Below are 19,860 nucleotides of genomic sequence, written 5' to 3' on the forward strand. Positions count from 1 at the left end.
GCCTTAGGGAGCTCTTTCTAATTTTCATATTTTATAATTAAAATTATATAACTAAAGAATTACATTTTAAGAGTCTGCCCCTGCTTTTGTACACTTGCTTGGAGGCAAATCCCATTGAGTTCCACAAGACAAGCTACTATAGACTTTATTAATTTTGTAGAAAATTTGGAGATTCCTCAGGGGGCATATCTCATGGCCATGGATGTACCAGGTGATTGAATCTACTCTTGATTTGAGACAAAAAAATCCCCACCCACCCATTTTCTTTTGGATCTTCTAGATCTTATTCTAGAATGTAACTATTTCAGATTTGACACTCAATTCTTCTTTCAAGTAAAGGGGGTTGTGATGGGATGTTCGGTAGCCCCCAGTGTAGCCATCCTTTTTATGGCTGAACTAGAAAAGAGACATGTTCTCAACAGTACTATCAATCCTTTCTATGATCAATTAATTTGCCTGAAATGATTTATTGATGATATCTTTGTAATTCTAAAAAATGGGAAGTGTGCAGACAGATTTATTAACTGGATGAACACCATTAACCAGATTATCAGATTTACCCATTCGGGCAGTTTGCAGTGCATTACATTTTTGGATGTAGTGGTCTTTAAACAAATACCTACGAAATTGGGTGTCAGACTCTTCCGGAAGATGACAGATAGATTTATAAAATACTTTTGAAGTGGTATACAGAGGATGAGACGGTCAAAGTACAGATGGTGAAGTGGGCAATTAATTGTCATAAAGAAATAACAATGGAATCATGGGAATATTTATGGAAAACTACACTGAAGATTTCAACTTGTACCAGTATTAAAGAGAATGTTTATAAAATGATCTATAGATGGTATTTAACGCCAAAGAAGATTGCGCTTGGAAATGCTAACATGTCAGATAAAGGGAGAAGCCGCCTGTGGAGCGGAGGCACTCGGCCACATGGCTTTGGGGTAGCCGCTAGGAAGGGATTAGCAATGCCTGGTCGACGGCTTCGGCTCCACTGAGGGAGGATACAGTGAAGCCTCCCGCCATTAGCATTCCACACCCTGGGAAACTCTTACAGGATGACTCAGCTCAACCCCACCCCTCCTGAGTAGATATAAATGACCTGCCAACTTCTTTTCCACACTGTGACACTGAGAGATCTCTGTCTTTTGGTGCTACACCTCTGAAGATGCCAGCCACAGCTGCTGGCGAAACGTCAGGAACTACAATGCCAAGACCACGGCAATACAGCCCAGAAAACCCACAACAACCAATGTCAGATAAATGCTGGAAATGTAAAAAGCATGAAGGATCATTGTATCATATGTGGTGGACATGTGAAATAGCCAGACAGTTCTGGGGAGATACTATAGAAGTAATAAATGAGATATTGCAGATTCAAATAAAGAAGAACCCAGAACTATTGCTATTGAACTTAAGCATGGAAGATGTTCCTACTCAAAACCAAACATTACTATTTTATATGACGACGGCAGCAAGACTTTTATATGCGCAAAAATGGAAGGTGCAAGAAATACCAACTATTGAAGATTGGATGCATAAATTGCTGTACATGGCGGAAATGGATAAAATGACAAGGAAACTGAGAGATCAGAATCCAGCGGAATTTTTTACGGACTGGGGAAGATTGAAAACATATTTAGAAAAGAAGTGGGACGTAAAGGGGGAATTATGGCAATTTGAAAATTATTAGAATGGATTTGTTATTAGAAGAGATAGAGTCTTTACCATATGAAGTGAAGTATTAGCTAATTGTTAGCCCAAATGTAAGTGGACTGAGTTAATAGATATTGTTAGAATTACTAAAGTAGATATTTTATCCGACTGTTAGTTAGTTTAAATTTAAATATATGTGGAGCTAATATAAAGTAATAGATCATAGATTTTAAGTTTATAACAATATTTTTGAAGTTAATAGACAGGGCTTAGTTGAATAAAAGAGTAAGTAAACATGAGACAAGGAGTTACAGAAAAAGGGGACAGATTAGGAATAGATTAGGCTATAGGGTTGGAAAGCTGTTGGAAGTCTTGGAAAAGGGGGGGAGGGAAAGAGTGGGGGAAAGGATAATGAGATGCTGTTTGAAAGTTGTATATTAATATCCTCACCTAATAAAAATTTTCTAAGTAAGGAAGATGACAGATAGATCAGCTACTCTTCGCACCATAGAACAAACTTAAACAGAAACATATCATATAGCCAATTTCTTCGAATCAAGAGAAATGCATCTTTCCAAGGGGATTATAACAAAGAAGCTAGACAAATGAGCCAAGCATTTGTAGCATGCGGCTACCCTGGAACAGTGGTCCAACAGGCTAGAGAAAGGGCAGATAGAATCCTCAGACATTCTCTGTTGCAATATAAAGAGCAAAGCCCGACTAATGCAAATCAGGTTTCTTGGGCTTTAGACTTTTCACTGCTCTCAGGAAAAATATCAGAGATAGTAAAAAGAAATATTATTCAAGACGTTCCGGGATGCAGAAACCCACTTAAAATTGGGTATAGAAGGACTAAGAGTCTAAAGGATTTACTAGAAAACTCTGATATTAATTTACCAGATAGAGGAACACATTTGCCATGGGGTCATTTCCCCTGTGGACACTGTAACATCTGCTCCTTAAGCATAGATCTGAAGTCACTTAAACATCCTCGCACAGGTTTGGCTATGTACTCAAAAGACTTTTCCACTTGCTCTACACCAAACGTAGTTTATATCATCATATGCACATGCACTTTAATGTATATAGGAAGTACAACTCGTCCGATTTGCACATGTTTACAGGAGCACCTCTCAAAAATAAGAACCCTAAATAAAGAGGCTCCCTTGACTCAACACTTTGAGTCTCATCATAAACATGAAAGAGAATTACAATTTTCTGTGTTAGAAGTGATTAATCAACCTAAGAATCGGGATAAGAGTCAGGCTTTATTACAATCAGAAGCAAGATGGATCTTTAGAATGAACACTCTAACCCCAAATGGGCTCAGTAATGAAATTGATTTTTCTGCTTTTTTATAATGACATTGACCTTAATAATGAAATTGAGCTTTATAATGAAATTGAAAATGAAATTGACGTTTCTATAGGATGTGGTTTTAGGTAAATTTTCCATGATACACAGCAATTATAGTAACTATTTATGTCTGTTATTTATTCATCTTAATAATTTTACACCAACTACATGAATTGGAATGTGTATACATTGGATTTTAATATAGATTAGGTCTTTTACTAATTTGCCACAGTAGTAGTAGGTATTTATTAGGATCTTTTATAAAGGTTAATTATCATATAATCTTGAATCTCATCAGGGTATGTGTACTGTTTTAAATACAAATTTGTATAGTAAGGTATATTACTTTAAGAACGAACACAGACTAATGAGCAGGAGCATATATATTATGTAACAATTGTTGTTGTCCCACCCCACCGATAATGATCACACCGGAGAAGGTCGTTTGAAAACTGTTTACTACAAGGAATTGTAAGTCAAGTTCATCATTTCTGTATTGTATATATAAGGAAGCCTTGGAGTAATGAAATACTGTTAATTATAGAGATATTGGCCGGAAGAAGATTGCTTTTGAAACGAGCAGAAAGAAATGGGGCCGGCAAAGCTTGTAGCCTACTTCTTGAGAATGCCACCTCTACTTTAACACACTGGAACAAGTGGCTGTGCCAGGTGGCATGCCGAAGGACTTGCTTTGCTCCACACAAGGTGTCCGGGATAACAAGAGTATTAACTAATTTAATCTGTGAATCAAATTTGTGAATGGACTGTTGTAAAAATTTCTTGTGAATGGGACTTTTCACGTTATTGGTATTGGATATGATGTGTTCGTAATAAACTGGAAGAATAATTGAATTAGTGAACCATTGTGAAGATAATAGGTGCTTCATTGTAACCTTGTTTGTGCCTCCTTGAGCTTAGGCTCTACACATTGATCTTGGAGGATTCCCCCGCATTTTTGCTTCCACAAGATATTGCCAAGTAAGTATGAATAGAACTTCAGCCTTACTCAGCTTGTTCCACTAACCCTAGATATTTTATGCAGACCGCACTAAGTGCTTATAAAAACTTGTTAAGAACTGGTTGAAAAGTATCTATAATACAATGATTCTCAAAAGACAGCTCTAGACTCAATGTTTTCAGATGTTACCACTAGCTCAGGTCAAATATGCTTTGTAAACTGACTAGTTACTGTAACTATGAAAAGTCAAATTGTTTATATTATTTTAAAATCAAAGCGAACAAGAAATGACTATGGATAGTCTTAGTTTTTCTAATCTCATCATTATTTGGCAAGAAATTGTACTGAAATTACGTGAACTAGCATTGTGCCTGGAAGTCAGCATTGTCAGACATGCTGGCCCTACTCTCAACTAGACATGGGCACAAACAGGAAAAAAACCCGAACATGGTGTTCGTTGCCATCCACGAACAAAGAACAACGAACATTGACAAACATGACCTGTTCATTAACATGTTCATTGTTTGTTGTTCGTGGGGACCAGCAGGCTCTCCTCCAGCCATCAATATCCCTACCACACCACTCCCAGAAACCCTACCTGAGCAGGCAGCAGGAAATGTACCAATAATATATAATAGCTTGGCCCAGAGCCTGGCAGCAGCCCTGGAACTTAAAGAGGTAGATGGCTATCCCATCATACACAAAGAAAATTCAAGCTCCAATGCACTCTCCCTGTCTCTCTCTCAAAATGCCAACAACAACTGTCTCTCCCTCTCCACTGTCTGCAAAACCAGAGCTGGCAGCCCCCCTCCCCCTGCTCTTTGCTTCCTTGTAACAGAGTTGGAGCTGCACGCTTGAAAGGAAGACCTGCCTATCAAGCTAAATTGGGCTTAGATTGGGGTTTCCAGGTCAACAGCAGGAGTTCAGACAGAGTTCAGGAAGTCCCTGCCTCCGGTTGCCAAGGGAATTGATTGCAGGTGCCAGATTGTCTGGCTTGACGAACAGCAACCAACGAGGCTTGCAACGACCACCTGTTCGTTTAGAATGGGGCCTCACCAACAGCTTGTTCACAAACAGCTGATTGGGCTGTTTGCGGCTTTTTAAAGTTCATATTGCTGTTCGTGCCCATCTCTACCCTCAACCTACTTACATTTGTCCTATCTTGGGCTCTGTTCTGATGACTGATGATATATTTTTTTTTTAAAAAAAACAGCATTCTTGACCATATGAACATACCTGTTCTGTTTATACACATTAAAAAACTGTGCCTGTGTGTGAGGAATACACATAAATGTAGGATGGGTCCAGCTGTATAATAACATTAGATATATATATATCGGCCTTCAGGACAACTTAATGCCCACTCAGAGTGGTTTACAAAGTATGTCATTGTTATCCCCACAACAAAACACCCTGTGAGGTGGGTGGGGCTGAGAGAGCTCCAGAGAGCTGTGACTAGCCCAAGGTCACCCAGCTGGCTTCAAGTGGAGGAGTGGGGAATCAAACCCAGTTCTCCAGATTAGAGTCCCACGCTCTTAACCACTACACCAAACTGGATCCCATTCCTGTTTCAACATACATTGAAACTGTACACAAATATGATATTTGTACAGGGCTATAGTCTTGGTATCATCCAGTGTTTAAAGCAGGATGGAAGATTAGTTGTGAAGGTTATAAAGTTTATCCACCTGTATTTTTTCATCAAGTCATCAAAAATGTTTGAGAACGCCATTTCTTCAGACCATCAGGCATCCTCTGTAGGAGATGGTACATGGTAGCTCAAGAGGAAAGTCACACTCAGTTTCATTCCAATCATATCTCACAAGAAATCTGAGACATTCCATTGTTGGCTTGCATATAGATTTAAAGCTCTTAATGTTGCATGTATTAGATATTTACAGAGCAAGAAAACACAGAGAAATAAATGTTACCAGGAGAACTCCATTTGTAATGACAGCTTCAACAGCAATTGAACTAAAAGAAAATGAAACATATTTTATGATATATTAATATGGTATGGCATGAGAGTGTGTTTTTATGCTTCTAAGAACAACAGGATTGGAGCAATGTTCCTTAAATTCTAATAATTCATTTCACAGATAGGTATTCTGGGTATAAAAGTGTGAGAAATGTTGCTTTATTGATGTGCCTCAATATACTTGCCTAGAAACTTACTTTGTTTCTTGTTGTTCAGATCAATTATTTTGAATTAGGCTTTTTGGCTGGTATACATTTGTTTATGGCCTTAACTTTTATGCCCCCCCTCCCCACCCCTGCCACCCATATTAGAGAAAGACAACTTTTCCTTTTGAAGACTGAGGCTGAATGGTACTGTTGGCTCTCAGACTGATAAGAGCCTGTCTCTGGAAGTGTGAAAATTCTCAAGGCTGGCACTTTGGGGAGTCCAGCTCTGATATCCTGGCTAATTAGCACAAATTCTCCTGGAATTAAAAATAAATGAGTTTCTTCCTTTTATCTGTGAGCCTAGTATCTGCAGAACTAATCTCACAGATTAGTCATTAGATTTGCTAATTTGTTCTGACTCGCTGCAAGTCAGTATGTCTTTAAAAAGGTATCTTTTGGCTTTAGTCACTGTTCCTCTGAGTTCTTCCTTGGTAAGGTATCTTTTGGCTTTAGTCACTGTTCCTCTGAGTTCTTCCTTGGTTCCCTTTATGGTCCCTTCTTGTCTCGTTCTTTGACTGTCCTTGCTAGAAGGATTGAAGCTCATGCTATAAGTGGGAATCTATAGTTGGTCTCCCTATGGACTTTTGGACTTGTCATCTGGAAATCTTGATGAACTCTGCTATTTGCTTAAAGGTAAGATCTGGAATAAACTTAGGGATCCTTAGTGTATGCTAGCCTAGATAAAAAGTCTGTTAAATTTGCTTCTTCTGCTATATCCTTCTATGCTTTTTGGTAATTGGTATTTTGCACTTCTTTAATAAACTTATTAATTATATCTTGTGTGGAATTATTTGAGTGTTGCTTCTATCTGAATCCAGTTGCTTGGCCAATTTGCCTCATGCTAACCTGCTAATTTGTTTCTGGACTCAACTTGCTGAATGCCAGTGTCACAGAGCTGACTTCAGTTAGTTTAATGCTCTCAGGGCTGGAGGCTTGTTTCTTGGTCTCTAGCTGTGGGATAGCCAGAGGCTGGTGGTAGCCACCACCAGGTCATAGTCTTTTGTTCTTTTCACTGCCGAGAACCAGGGCTGTCCTTTTGGGGGAAATCATGGCCTGCACAATAATGTCATCGCACAGGCCAGGAACATGCATGCACAAAGCACGTGTGTGAGGAGGCCTCCTCCAGTAAGTGCCAGGTCTTCAACCTCCTGCAACACTAGCTGTACCTTGGTTAGTGGAGGGTAGGGGGACCTGCCAAGCCTCCCTTCTTTTTCAATACTCACCTATTATGTAATAGGAACTCCACCTCTAGCTCTTCATGATCCTGAAGTAAGAGAAAAGTTAATGAGCTAAGCACCTCTACAAATTGCTTTCTAATAGTAACCCCTATTGTTGCTCTGCAAAATGTATAGCTGCAGTCCATTAAAGCTTGGTCTACACATGCTGCAGAATGCATTTTAGAATCCTAAGTAGGTGGACTAGACTATATCATTTCAGGAGGAAGGTAGTGAATTATGGTTGTTGTGGATTTTCCAGGCTGTACAGCTGTGGTCTTGGCATTGTAGTTCCTGACAGGGTGTGTCCCAGGGTGTGGAATGCTAATGGCGGGAGGCTTCACTGTATCCTGAGGAGGTTCTTTTGCATATGGATTGGTGCTTGATATGCTAATCTTCTCTGCAGGGCTATAGAATATAGAGTCGGGTATAGAGTATTTTGTTAGCCTGGTGTTTTTCAGGACTGGAAAACATGCTCTATTTACTCTTAAGGTCTCTTCTTTCCTGTTGAAATTGTGCTTATGCTTATAAATTTCAATGGCTTCCCTGAGCAATCTGACGAAGTAGTTGGAAGTGTTGTCCAGTATTTTAGTGTCCTGGAATAGGATACTGTGTCCTGTTTGAGTTAGGCTATGTTCAGCCACTGCTGATTTTTCTGGATGGCCAAGTCTGCAGTGTCTTTCATGTTATTTTATTCTTGTCTGGATGCTATGCTGTGTGGTCCCGATGTAAACTTGTCCACAGCTGCAGGGTATGCAGTATACTCCTGCAGAGGTTAGGGGGTCTCTACTGTCTTTTGCTGATCGTAGCATCTGTTGTACTTTTCTGGTGGGTCTGAATACTGCTTGAAGGTTGTGCTTTTTCATAAGCTTTCCCATCTGATCAGTGATTCCTTTGATATATGGTAAAACACTTTTCCTGTGGGAGACTGTTTTTCCTTGGTTGTTTGATTTATCCTTGGTTTAATTGCTCTTATCATTTCATTTCTGGAGTAGCCATTTGCTTGAAGTGCGTGGTTTAGATGATTAGTTTCCTCATTGAGAAAGTGCGGTTCACATATCCGTCTTGCAAGGTCTACTAATGTTTTTATTATGCCTCTTTTCTGTCGAGGTGGTGATTGGAGTTTTTGTGTAAGTACCAATCTGTGTGAGTTGGTTTCCTGTAGACCTTGTGGGAAGACCCTGGGAAACTCTTACAGGATGACTCAGCCCAACCCTACCTTCCTGAGTAGATATAAATTACCTGCCAACTTCTTTTCCACACTATGACACTGAGAGATCTCTGTCTTTTGGTGCGACACCTCTGAAGATGCCAGTCACAGCTGCTCGTGAAATGTCAGAAACTACAATGCCAAGACCACGGCCATACAGCCCATAAAATCCACAACAACCATAGTTCTCCGGCTGTAAAAGCCTTCGACAGTAGTGAATTATATTTCCAAATGCTCTTCCAAATAAAAAACTCCCTACAAATAAGTCATTATCACATCACTGATAAACGTTTTTGCCCAGCACTCCCATTGCTGTGCTAATTTTCTGCTTGGAGAGGAATGTTCAAAGCTACACTCCCATCTGCAGTCTATGTTGGTTCAGTCCTGTGTATCCCCACAGAATTTCCATATAATTTCCCCTTATTCTGCTGCTTGTGTAAAAGATGCCTGTTCGATCCTCTTTCTTGCCATCAGCAAGTTCTCATAGGAAAAAGAGCTAGAATGGATAAGTAGGGAAAATGATCAAAGGAGGAAATGGTGAAATAACACAGATAAGGATTATAAGGATATTTTTTCTCTGTCTAAATTTCTTCCTACTACAGGTTATGTTTATGAGCCAATAAAATCATAACACCTATAACACAAATGATGTAGGTGTACAGAGCTGCTGTAGCATAATGGTTAAGTGGTTGGACTGCAAACCAGCACTTCACAGGTTTGAAACCAACTACTACCATGAACTCAGTAGGTTGCCTTGGGTAAGCCGTTTCCCCTCAGCCCCAGCTCCCCAGCTGTATTGTGGGGATAATAATAACATTGATGTTGTTCATTGCTCTGAGTGGGGCACTAATCTGTCTAGAAGATGTGCAGTTGTTGCTGTTATTGCTAAATTGTACATCAGAGTGATGAACTGTGAGATGAAGATACTTTAAGCAAAAAGTAATACTCACTTTTGGATTGGACTTGAAGTGCATGAGAACTTTTTCATTTAGTGGAAGTCCAGATATATCAAAGCGCACAGTGAAAAGGTGGTCATCATTGGAAATGTTATCCTCATCATAGATACTGAGCTCCAACATGTTCTGACAGATAAAAAATCAAGATATATAGATAAATAATGCCCTCCCACCACAAGAACCATGTAAAATTATCCCATTTTATTAAAAAATTATATGAAATATTTGCAGTGCAAGAAGGCTTAAAATGTTAAGTATCTTCAATTTAGAAAAGTATAGTAGTAGCATACATGAAGGTGGCATTGAACCCTGCCTAACATGCCTTTATTCCTTCCTCCCTCTATTCTTACAAAAATAGAAACCTGATTACATCAACATATGAATGAACCATTTCTATGAAGACACTTTACAGATACACTCCCTCCCCACTTCCACAAAATACATTCCTATGATGATGAACTCCTCACACACAAACCATCCACATCCCCTTTGCCACCCAGGCAGGTAAAGGCCAGGGGTCCTCCACATGCTACCTGTCCAGCCTCCAGTACAGCAGGTGGAGAGCCCTGACCCAAAGCCTCACAGAGTCCTTCTCTCTCATCTTCCAGAGGCTCCACTAGACAGGCAGCCAGTCCCCTGTATGTATCTACGCTAACCAAGGTACAGCTAGGGTTGCCAGGTCCCCTTACCCTCCTAGCAGGAGGTTGGAGACCTGGCACTTACTGGAGGAGGTCTCCGCATGTGCGTGCATGCTCCTGGCCTGTGCAATGACATCACTTCTGGGAAGTGACATTATTGTGCATGCTACATGTCGCCCCTGGGAGCGCTCCTGCACTCCTCAGGGGGCTGAATCGGGTTGCTGTGGAGCACAGGAGCACTGCTGCACTCCACAGTGGCCTGATTCAGCCCCCATCTGGCCCCAATCAAGCTGCCGTGGTGTGCAGGAGTGTGCTGCATGGCCTGGGAGCGTGTCCCAGGTGGCACATCCCCCCCACTGGCCAGATAAATGGGGTCAGGGGTGGAGGGTGGGAGCAGGGGATCTCCCACCCCCAACAGGGGATTGACAACCCTAGGTACAGCTCAGGGCTATTGGGGAAAGGTTAATTTAGAAGGTTATTTCCCCTATATATATGCTGCCACCATTTAAACCAGGCTCATTTAACATGACCAGAGTGTGTGCCTGTGCGTGTGTGCATGTTATTCCCTTTCCCTCAGCCAACAATTTCCAGCCATCCAGGGTTAAACAAAACAAAAATAAACTTTATTTACAAGATGGAACATAGGAGTGAATGGCTCTTAAACTAATAAACAGAGAATGTTTCAAAGTATCAGAACAGGTTTGTGATCAGCTGTCTCTGTTACCTTCCCTCAGCAGCGTCAAAACCCTTTTCCCTCAGCAGCTCCCAAGAGCCTGGATAGGAAGAATTTCTACAATCAAAATGAATATTTTACCAAAAATTATTTTTAAATTTCAAATGTTACCAATCAGCATAAAAAATAAGAAACAGAAAAGTTGGCAAAGACAGATAAATCATTTAATCAGGAATGGCAAAAAAACAAGAATAAGGTTTAAGGTACTAAGATGAAAAAGAAGAGGAGGTCTGATGGTACCAAATATTATATTATCAAGCAGCTGATCTGGTGTGGATTACAGATTGGATTAAAAACCCAAAGGATAGACTAATAAGATTAGAAGTGGCTGATCTGACCGAAGGGTTGTATAACTATCTCTGGTTGAAGAGAGGAACAAAGATACGACATAAAAGTCATGTGATAAAAGACAGTTTGATACAAATTTGGGACTTGGTAAGAATGAGGATGTCCTTCGACATCACTGATAATGTCATCAATTGATGCCTTTTGTGATAAGAACCTGAGAAAAACCAATGACTTTATAATTTATCAAGATATGATAAACTTTCAAGGGAAGATAAAATTGTGGCAAGTAATTATTGACAAAGGTATCAAAATACAATGGCTGATATATCTTCAGGCGGTCTCTTGATTAAATGAAGCCTTTAAGGAATACAGATGCTAATTGGGGATCTGACTGATTTTAAGAAGATAATTACTCAGTGGAAGAATTATATCTTAGGCTAAACATATAAACTTTTACTCCAATATGATACAGAAACAGAACAAGTTAAAACATGTATGCTAAAACGGATGCAAAATCTGAGTGAAGAGATAACATTCCAACAGTGGGAAAATTTATGGATTAAGGGCATAAAATTCACAGCAATTCAAACATTGAGAGAAAATTGGTATACAATTTTTTCCAATGGTATATCACCCCAAAATATTTTTAAAATGGTTAAGAAGTATATAGGGGTGTGCTGGAAGTGGAAGGAAGTAGATGGTTCTTTTTTCATATGTGGTGTACATGCAAAAAAAATTTTAAAATGGGAAAGATATACATGCTGAGATTCAGAAGATTTTAAAAATTGACTTTGCTATAAAACCTGAGACTATGTTGCTGGGAAGAATACCAGAAAATGTTGACTGAACACTACATGAATTACTTAGACACCTGCTGACAGCAGCTAGAGTAGTAATCACAAGCAAATGGAAAGAAGAAGAATGCCCAACCAGAGAAATCTGGAAACATAAAATGTCAGAATATGTGGTAATGGCAAAGTTGACGAAACATATAATCAGAAGACCAATTGAAGAATTTGAAGAGAAATGAGAAAATTATTTTGCTTATAATAGATAAAATCTGGAAAGAAATATATCAATAAGACATATCAGTCCTGTAAATTTGATTATGATTCTGAGTTTTGATTAGTAGAGGTCACCGAGATGTTGTTTGTTTTAAGCTTTAAATTTTGGAGTTGGAGGATGGATAAATTTGCTATGTAGTGAAAAGATATATATACTATATACATATAGATATGTCTTTCAATCTGAATCCAGTAGATTACACTGTATTATAGATAGTATTGAAATATTGTTAAGAAGTCAGTACTGAAATATTGCTAAGAAATATATAAATATGAGGATAATAAGGGTAATAATGAGGGTTTTTTTCTGTTTTCCTAAGATGAGAAGTAGAAGTAGGTTTGAATTCTGTACATGCTGTTTATTTGAAAATATATATCTCAAACCTTCTCAAATATTATCCCAACACTCTCAAATGTTCTAAGATTTTTGTACTCTGATAACCCTGGTAACACATCGTTCTGATGGCTGATCATTTCTGGTGTATCCTTATCATTTCTGGCCTAGTTGTGGCTACTTCTAGTCAAGCCTGCTAGAGAATGAAGACAATCCATGGCACCCCATATAAACACTGGAGATAATAATCACTATGTGCATTTTTCTTACTTTTATGATTCATAGAAAGTATTGCAAAAAAAACCCTGTCACACTAAAATACTTGGGCTCACAAAGTAGTTTGAATAATAGGTAGATTTTTGCTACTCTTTCGATTAGGGTTGCTAGGTCCCCCTACCCTCCTGGTGGGAGGGGGGACCAAGCACTTAGCTTCCTGGCGCTGTCAGGATGCTCCTCGCGCAAGCATGGGCCTGCACCAGTGCAATGATGTCATTTCCAGGAAGTGATGTCATCACGCAAGTCTGGGGAGTGTGCACACACTTCACATCAGGCTGATTTGAGCCCAAAATGGACCTGATTTGATCCGTATGGGGCCCAAACTGGCCCACTGTGAATCATGTGCACTCTTGGGGCAACTCGATGAAGTCAGTGACATTGTCGCGCCGGCCCCAGAAGCGTGCCCAGGAGGCCTGTTCCCAAACCTTTTCCCTCACCAGCCATGTAAGTGGTGGCAGGGCATGAAAGGTGGGAGCGAGGGATCCCCCACCCCCACCGGGAGAATGGGATGCCTACTTTCAATATATGCATATGAGCTTGTGGGAGGAAACTGTGAAGTATATTAAGATATTTCAAAAGGATTTTCAGAAAGAAAATGAAAAGATTTCAGTCAAAATACAATATCATTTTCAAACGTTTTCCTACGTCAAATTCTTGAAAAATCAGTTTCTGCATAGATTGCAGCGGGATGATAGGAATTTACTAAGTAAGAAGGAAGTATTGGTTTCTTACTTTCACTTTACTGTGGACCATGAAATTGAAGGTTTCATTCCATACAGGGTCTTTGGAATTTTCAACAGACTTTGTTCGGAATTGTATGGAAGAAGCTGTCGGAAGCCATAGAATCAAGTAGCAATCAGTGTGGCTAACTGTTGGGGGGGAAAATCCACAAATGATGTGATAGCAGACACAATATAGTGGATATATATACTGGATACAACATTAAAGCTGGAGAAACAAGTTGTTGCTTCTGTAAGAAAATGCTTCCTTCCAATTCATTCTAGATTGGAAGATGAACCTTACCTTAATACATCTGATCTGGCCACTTAGATCCACACCACAGTAACATCAAGACTAGACTATTGTAATGTACTTTACATTGGTCTCTCTGCAAAATTAACTTAGAGACTCCAGTTGGTGCAGAACACCACAGCTTGGCTATTATATGGAACTTGACAGAAATTACATATTTTTCCCATTCTGCAGTCACTCCATAGGCTGCTCATTAATTACTGAGCTCAGTTCAAGGTATTGGTTATCATATACAAAACCCTTCATTGCCTTGAGCCCTCATATCTGTGGGACTGCCTCTCTCCTTATGTTCCCCCATGTCAACTTTGTTCATCTGAACAGGGCCACCTGCAAGTGCCAGCCTGCAAATGGGCAAAATCAATAACTACCCATACATGTGCCTTCTCCATTGTGGCCACCACCTTATGGAACAGCCTGCCTGCTCTCACTCTCTTGGCTTTCTGGAAACTATGTGAAGCTGAATTATTCAAGAGGGCTTTTCTACCCAGGAAATAGGGCTGTAATATGTAATAGGGTTTTCTGATGGTTCAGAAAGATACTTTAGTAAAGGTTCAGGGGCTGTGGTCTATGTGTGTGCGTTATGTGCCATTAAGTCTCTTCTGATTTTTGGTGACCTTGTAAATGAAAGACCTCCAAAACATCCTATCATTAACAAAGTTGTGCAGATCTTGCAAACTGGAAGACATGGTTTCCTTTATTGAGTCAATCCATCTTTCCTATTCCCTTTAACTTTTCCTAGCACCATTGACTTTTCCAGGAAGTCTTGTGTTCTCATGATGAGACCAAACTACAATAGCCTCAGTTTTATCATTTTAGCTTCTAGAGAGAATTCAGGCTTGATTTGAAATAAACCCCACTTATTTCTCTTTTGGCTCTTCTTAGTCACCTTTTTGACAGCAATTGTGTTTGAGTGATTCTCTGATGTGATGTGAGTTGTGTTATTTTTGTGTAGTAGACTGCTTTTACGCCCTGTTGTGCCTTCCTACTGTGTAACCTAAAGCAGTTAAAGAAATAAAGTGCTTTTGAAAGCAATTGTGTTTTCGGGTGATTCTTTAATGTGAAGTGAGTTGTGTTATTTTTGTGTAAGATACTTCAGCCATGCCCTTTGGTGTGCCCCCCTGCTGTGTAACCTAAAGCTGTTCAAGAAATAAAGTGTTTTTGACAGGAATTGTGTTTTTGTGATTCTCTGATGTTAAGTGAGTTGTGTTATTTTTCTGTGTGGGGGACTGCTGGTGTAATGTGTCATAATGCTTTGCCTACTTGTACTTTGAAAGTGAGAAATGTTTTTTAAAAAACTTTGTGTTATTCGTGTTTTATTCTTTGTTGTCCAGTTGGGTCCCATCATAGAGAACAATGGGGCTGGCTGGCCAGCCATCTCTGTAGGTGGTGGGGGAATTTGAGGGAGGGTGTCTGTGGTTCAGGTGCTCTTTCACAGGGACAAGCTGGCACTCAGAAGTGTGTCCACCATTGTGGCATCCCTGGGCTGTGCACATTTGCTCTGGAAAACAGTGTTATAGTTCACAGTATAGGAAACAAAGGGAGAAGGCTGGCCAGCCTGTTCCTGGGATTGTGTGGGGCTGCTGGGGCTGGATTTGGGCCTGTGAGGAGCTACTGTGGGGATTTGGATCTGTGTGTGGCAGCTGGGGGAGAATTGGGTATGTGAGGGGCTGTAGGGGGTGGACTTTGGGGGCTGAGAGCACCTACTTTGGGAGGCCATGAAATGCCCCCCCCCAAGTGGGAACAGGCTGAGCCTTGGGGCTGAGCCTTGGTGGGGGGTGGGAGGAAAGGTAGGAGAAGGGCCCCTGAGGGTTAGGGGCGTTTTGCATGCAAAATGCCACCCCTAGCAAGACAAACCTCTGTTATTTCCCAGCTGGTAATAGTGCAGAAAGGGGGGGGGAGAGCACCTACTTTGGGAGGCCATGAAATGCCCCCCTCCCAAGTGGGAGCAGGCTAAGCTTTGGTGGGGGGTGGGAGGAAAGGTAGGAGAAGGGCCCCTGAGGGTTGGGGGCATTTTGCATGCAAAATGCCCCCCCCCTAGAAAGACAAGCTCTTCATTCCCCCCCATAGGAAACATGGAGATCAGCAGCAGCATCCACAACGTAAGAGATCAGCAGCAGCAAGCAAAAACCTTTCCCTTTTAGGCGAGGATAGGGGGACCTGTTTTGGGTGGCCATAACTTGGCTCCCCAAAGTCCAATCTTTCTGAAACTTGGGAGGTTGTTAGAGGGGAGTTAGAGGAAGGTCCCCACCAATTTTGGCTTGTTTCGGTGGGAACATGCCTCCCCCAGGTATCCGGGAAGCCTGGGGGAGGCTTTTTCCCATTGAAAAGAAACCCGAAACAACCCGAAACGTTTCGGAAATCGCTGTTTCGGATTACCCGAAACGTTTCGGGTTTTCTGAAACATTTCAGGAAAATCCGAAACAACCCGAAACAGGTTGTTTCGGGTTTTTTTCGGGTATCATATACCCGAATTGCACACCCCTACTCTCCATGCATTTTCTTGCTTGTTCCTAGTTTGTGAGTGAGAATAATAAAAATACTTACAGGTATCTGTTCGTCGGAGATTCCTTGCTCTTATCACTCGTACTGTGAGCATGTAACAAGGTGATGTCTCTACCTGCATAATAATGACATGCAAGAACTTTGTGAATATGTATGTAGGAAATGGAAATGGCAAGAAGAGAGAAATACGCAGTGTGGAAAGACCATTACTAGCTCAAAGGGGGCTAAGAAGCTTTACAAGGGCTCTTTAATGAAAAACTCTTCCAATGCACTTGTGAGGAAATGGTATACCAACATGAGGAAAGGTGTTCATGGGATGGTTATTGTCTTGTAAACACCTAGAAGTATTTTCATATCAGTAATTCAGCAAATATATGTCGGTGCTACTATTTACAAAGCTTAGGATCTCCAAGGTGGCAAACAATCAAAATAATTAAAACAAGCTTTACATATTATAAAAACAATTTAAAACAACATAAACAAACAACCCCAGAAACAGGAAGGGAATACAAACTGAAACTGATATGTCTTCTCTCTGGGGAGGTTCCACCATTTTGATGCTACAACCAAGAAGGCTCTTTCTCTGTTTGTTACCCATCTAGCCTCACAAAGCAAGGGCACCCAAAGAAAGGCCCTGCACGTTGGTCAGGTAGGTCCATATGAGAGTAGGCAGTCCTTAAGATGTGTTGTTCCCAAGCTATGTAAAGGGCTTTGAAGTTCAACATCAGCAGCTTCATTTGAGCCAAGAAGCTGCTTAGAAGCCAGTATAGATTAAACATGATTGGAGTGATATGGTCCCCAATCCACTCCAGTCAGCATTCTAGCTGTAGTATCCTGAACCAGCTGTAGCTTTCAATCATTTTTCAAGGGCAGTCCCACAGAGCACATTGCAATTGTCTCATGTAAATTGTACACTGAGATAATGCCATATAACCCATCTACCCCTGTTATCTGACTCTTCATATATCCAAAATAGTTATCCAAATTGTTTGTATATATTGCCTATAATATACAGTGGAACAATCCCTGAATATAATTCTGTTTACACATGTAGGTTATGCACATGGTGGGACATGGGAATGAGCCTCGAGGTCAACCACTGTTCCCAATAACTTTGAATGTGAAGTGATGCTTCCTCATGGAAATGCTCATTCCAGTTGTCCTGTTATCCTTTCTCAGCCACGAAAAAGTGTGCACACTGCATGCTCTCATCTTCATTAAACAACCACCCAAACTTATTTTTTGTGCTAGATAATATAAAAATAAGTAGCACTTGTAGCCAATAAGGGTTTGTAAAGATTTGTTCAATAGATGATGTGTATGTTCTTTTCAGATTACCCTTTTTATGAGATGTATGCAAATACAATATCGATGTTAATTCAAGACTGCATCCAAAACAAAAAGATTACTAATAGCTGTGCTATGGCAAAACTAAGGCATATTCTCCAGGAATACAGTAACTTTTCAGTTCTTTTGGGGCATCTTTAATAATTTGAATAGCTCTGTTTCTTTCCTTGTTATTTTTTCAAAAAGATGAATGAAGAGAATCCTTTAACATCAATATGTTTCGTTTATACTTGATTTCTACCATCTTAAAAAAAATCTGGCTCAATTAGGATGTTCTTTTATCTATTAAAACAAGTGGGTGATCCACAATGACTTGCAGGGAGTAACTCATTTCCCCCTCCCTCACTATTTCCCTTCCCTGAAAACCTGCATAGCGGTCCCCTTTTCCTGCTTCCTTCTCTACTTGACACCCATCAGCCAGCCTACCCTAGTTTGCCCCCAACTTTAGCTTTTCCTCCTTTCCTCCCCATGGCAGCCTCTCCCCAGAAAAACTGTGACCAAGTTGTGTGGTGCCAGTCACCAGACTGGGCTGAGTCCAGTTGCATGGGGGGAGGGGGCCTTTGAGAATTGGCTCCACACAAAGAGCAGGAGTACTCCTGTGGCCAGCATGATGATGTCACTTCTGGAAGTGATGTTGTTGAGTTGGTGCTGGGACATTCCAGTGAGTACCAGGTCCCCTCTACTGGGAGACTATAGGGATCTGGCAACCCTATTTAGTAGGCCTGGCTGAGAGAAACACACTGAAAAAAATGCAATGCAAAGAGGTAAATAATAGGCAGTGTCAGGGCACAGCTCCATTACCATGTTCTTTGATTTTTTGGGCTTTGCAGTTGTTGGGTGATATTTTACTTCTGACATGGCAGGCACCGTTAGGGATTTCAGGTCCCCTGATGGGGGTGGAGGATCACCCACTCCCACCCTCCACCCCCACCTCCACATCTGGCCAGTGGGGGGAAAGGTGCAGAAACAGGCCTCCTGGGCATGTTCCTGGGGCAGCGCGATGACATCACTCTCAGGAGCATCATCATCGTGCCGCCCTGAGAGCATTCCCGCACATTGCAGTGAGCCAGTTTGGGCCCAAACAGGCTGCTCATTTGGGGCCCAAGTTGGCCCACTGTGAAGAGTACAGGCAATGACATCACCTGGAAGTGACATCCCTGGAAATAAAAAAAAAAGGTTTCTTCCTGGTCCTCAGGCAGGAAGTGGCTCAAAAGGATAAAAGAGGATCCTTCTTTGAAGAAGGAGTTCATACTTGAACTCTAACATGGCTAATGGTTATTTTTCCACCTAACATTTTTCCACCCAAAGCATTCTGCCATTTGTCCAGGGTTGTCTGGGGAAATTTGCCAGTATTTCCACTGAGGAAAACACCTCAAATAGCTGCATTTTGAAAGTTTAAATGCTTCTATTGGCACCATTCTCTGATATGACACACTGCCAGTTCATTCAGCTAGACCTCTCCTTCCCAGTTAATTTGCATTACCACTCTTGGAATGCAACGAGCATTTAAAAGAATGTTGGCAGGGGGCAGAGCAATATTATAATTTGTTCTAGGCTATCTGGACATGTCTCCAGCATTTTTTCTTCAGGCAGATATTTCAGGTTGAATAATAATTTTTCAAAAAGTTTTAAGTGTGCTGAGAGAAGTTTAACTTACCATGAGGTGCATAATGCTGTTGTTCTAGTATTGCCTATACTATTGTAGGTTTTCTGACTAATGCAAAAGCCTATCAAACCTGTTCATCAGAAACAGAAGTGAAATGATTGAATATACCTGGAATAACATTTCCCACTTTCAAATATTCTTTAGTTCTCTGAACAGCTGTAGTTACAGTTGTAGGGTTGCCAGCTCCAGGCTGGGAAATTCCTGGAGATCTGGGGGTTGAAACCTGGAGAAACCTGGAGAAATAGGGGTTTGGGGAGGGAAAGGACCTTGGCATGGCATAATTCCATAGAGCCCAGCCCCAAAGTAGCCATTTTCTCCAGGTGAACTGATCTCTGTGGCCTGGAGACCAGTTGTAATTCCGGGAGATCTCCAGCCACTACCTGGAGGCTGGCAACCCTATATAGTCACCATCTGGCCTGGAAAAAACAAACTATTCTTTTAAT

The 19,860-nt window shown here is 40.9% G+C and overlaps 1 protein-coding gene across 1 annotated transcript in view; it reads right to left on the reverse strand.

Moving 5' to 3' along the window:
- Positions 1 to 19,860, reverse strand: part of LOC129323399 (cytosolic phospholipase A2 epsilon-like) — an 85,359-nt gene that overhangs the window by 54,028 nt on the left and 11,471 nt on the right. The window contains exons 2-4 of the mRNA XM_054969932.1: positions 16,447 to 16,519; positions 13,603 to 13,739; positions 9,532 to 9,663 (exon numbers count right to left, since the gene is read on the reverse strand). Coding sequence (XP_054825907.1) covers positions 9,532 to 9,663; positions 13,603 to 13,739; positions 16,447 to 16,519 — 342 coding nt within the window. The remainder of the gene's footprint in view (positions 1 to 9,531; positions 9,664 to 13,602; positions 13,740 to 16,446; positions 16,520 to 19,860) is intronic.

This window comes from Eublepharis macularius, chromosome 2 (assembly GCF_028583425.1).
Source record: "Eublepharis macularius isolate TG4126 chromosome 2, MPM_Emac_v1.0, whole genome shotgun sequence".
NCBI classification, from domain to species: domain Eukaryota; kingdom Metazoa; phylum Chordata; class Lepidosauria; order Squamata; family Eublepharidae; genus Eublepharis; species Eublepharis macularius.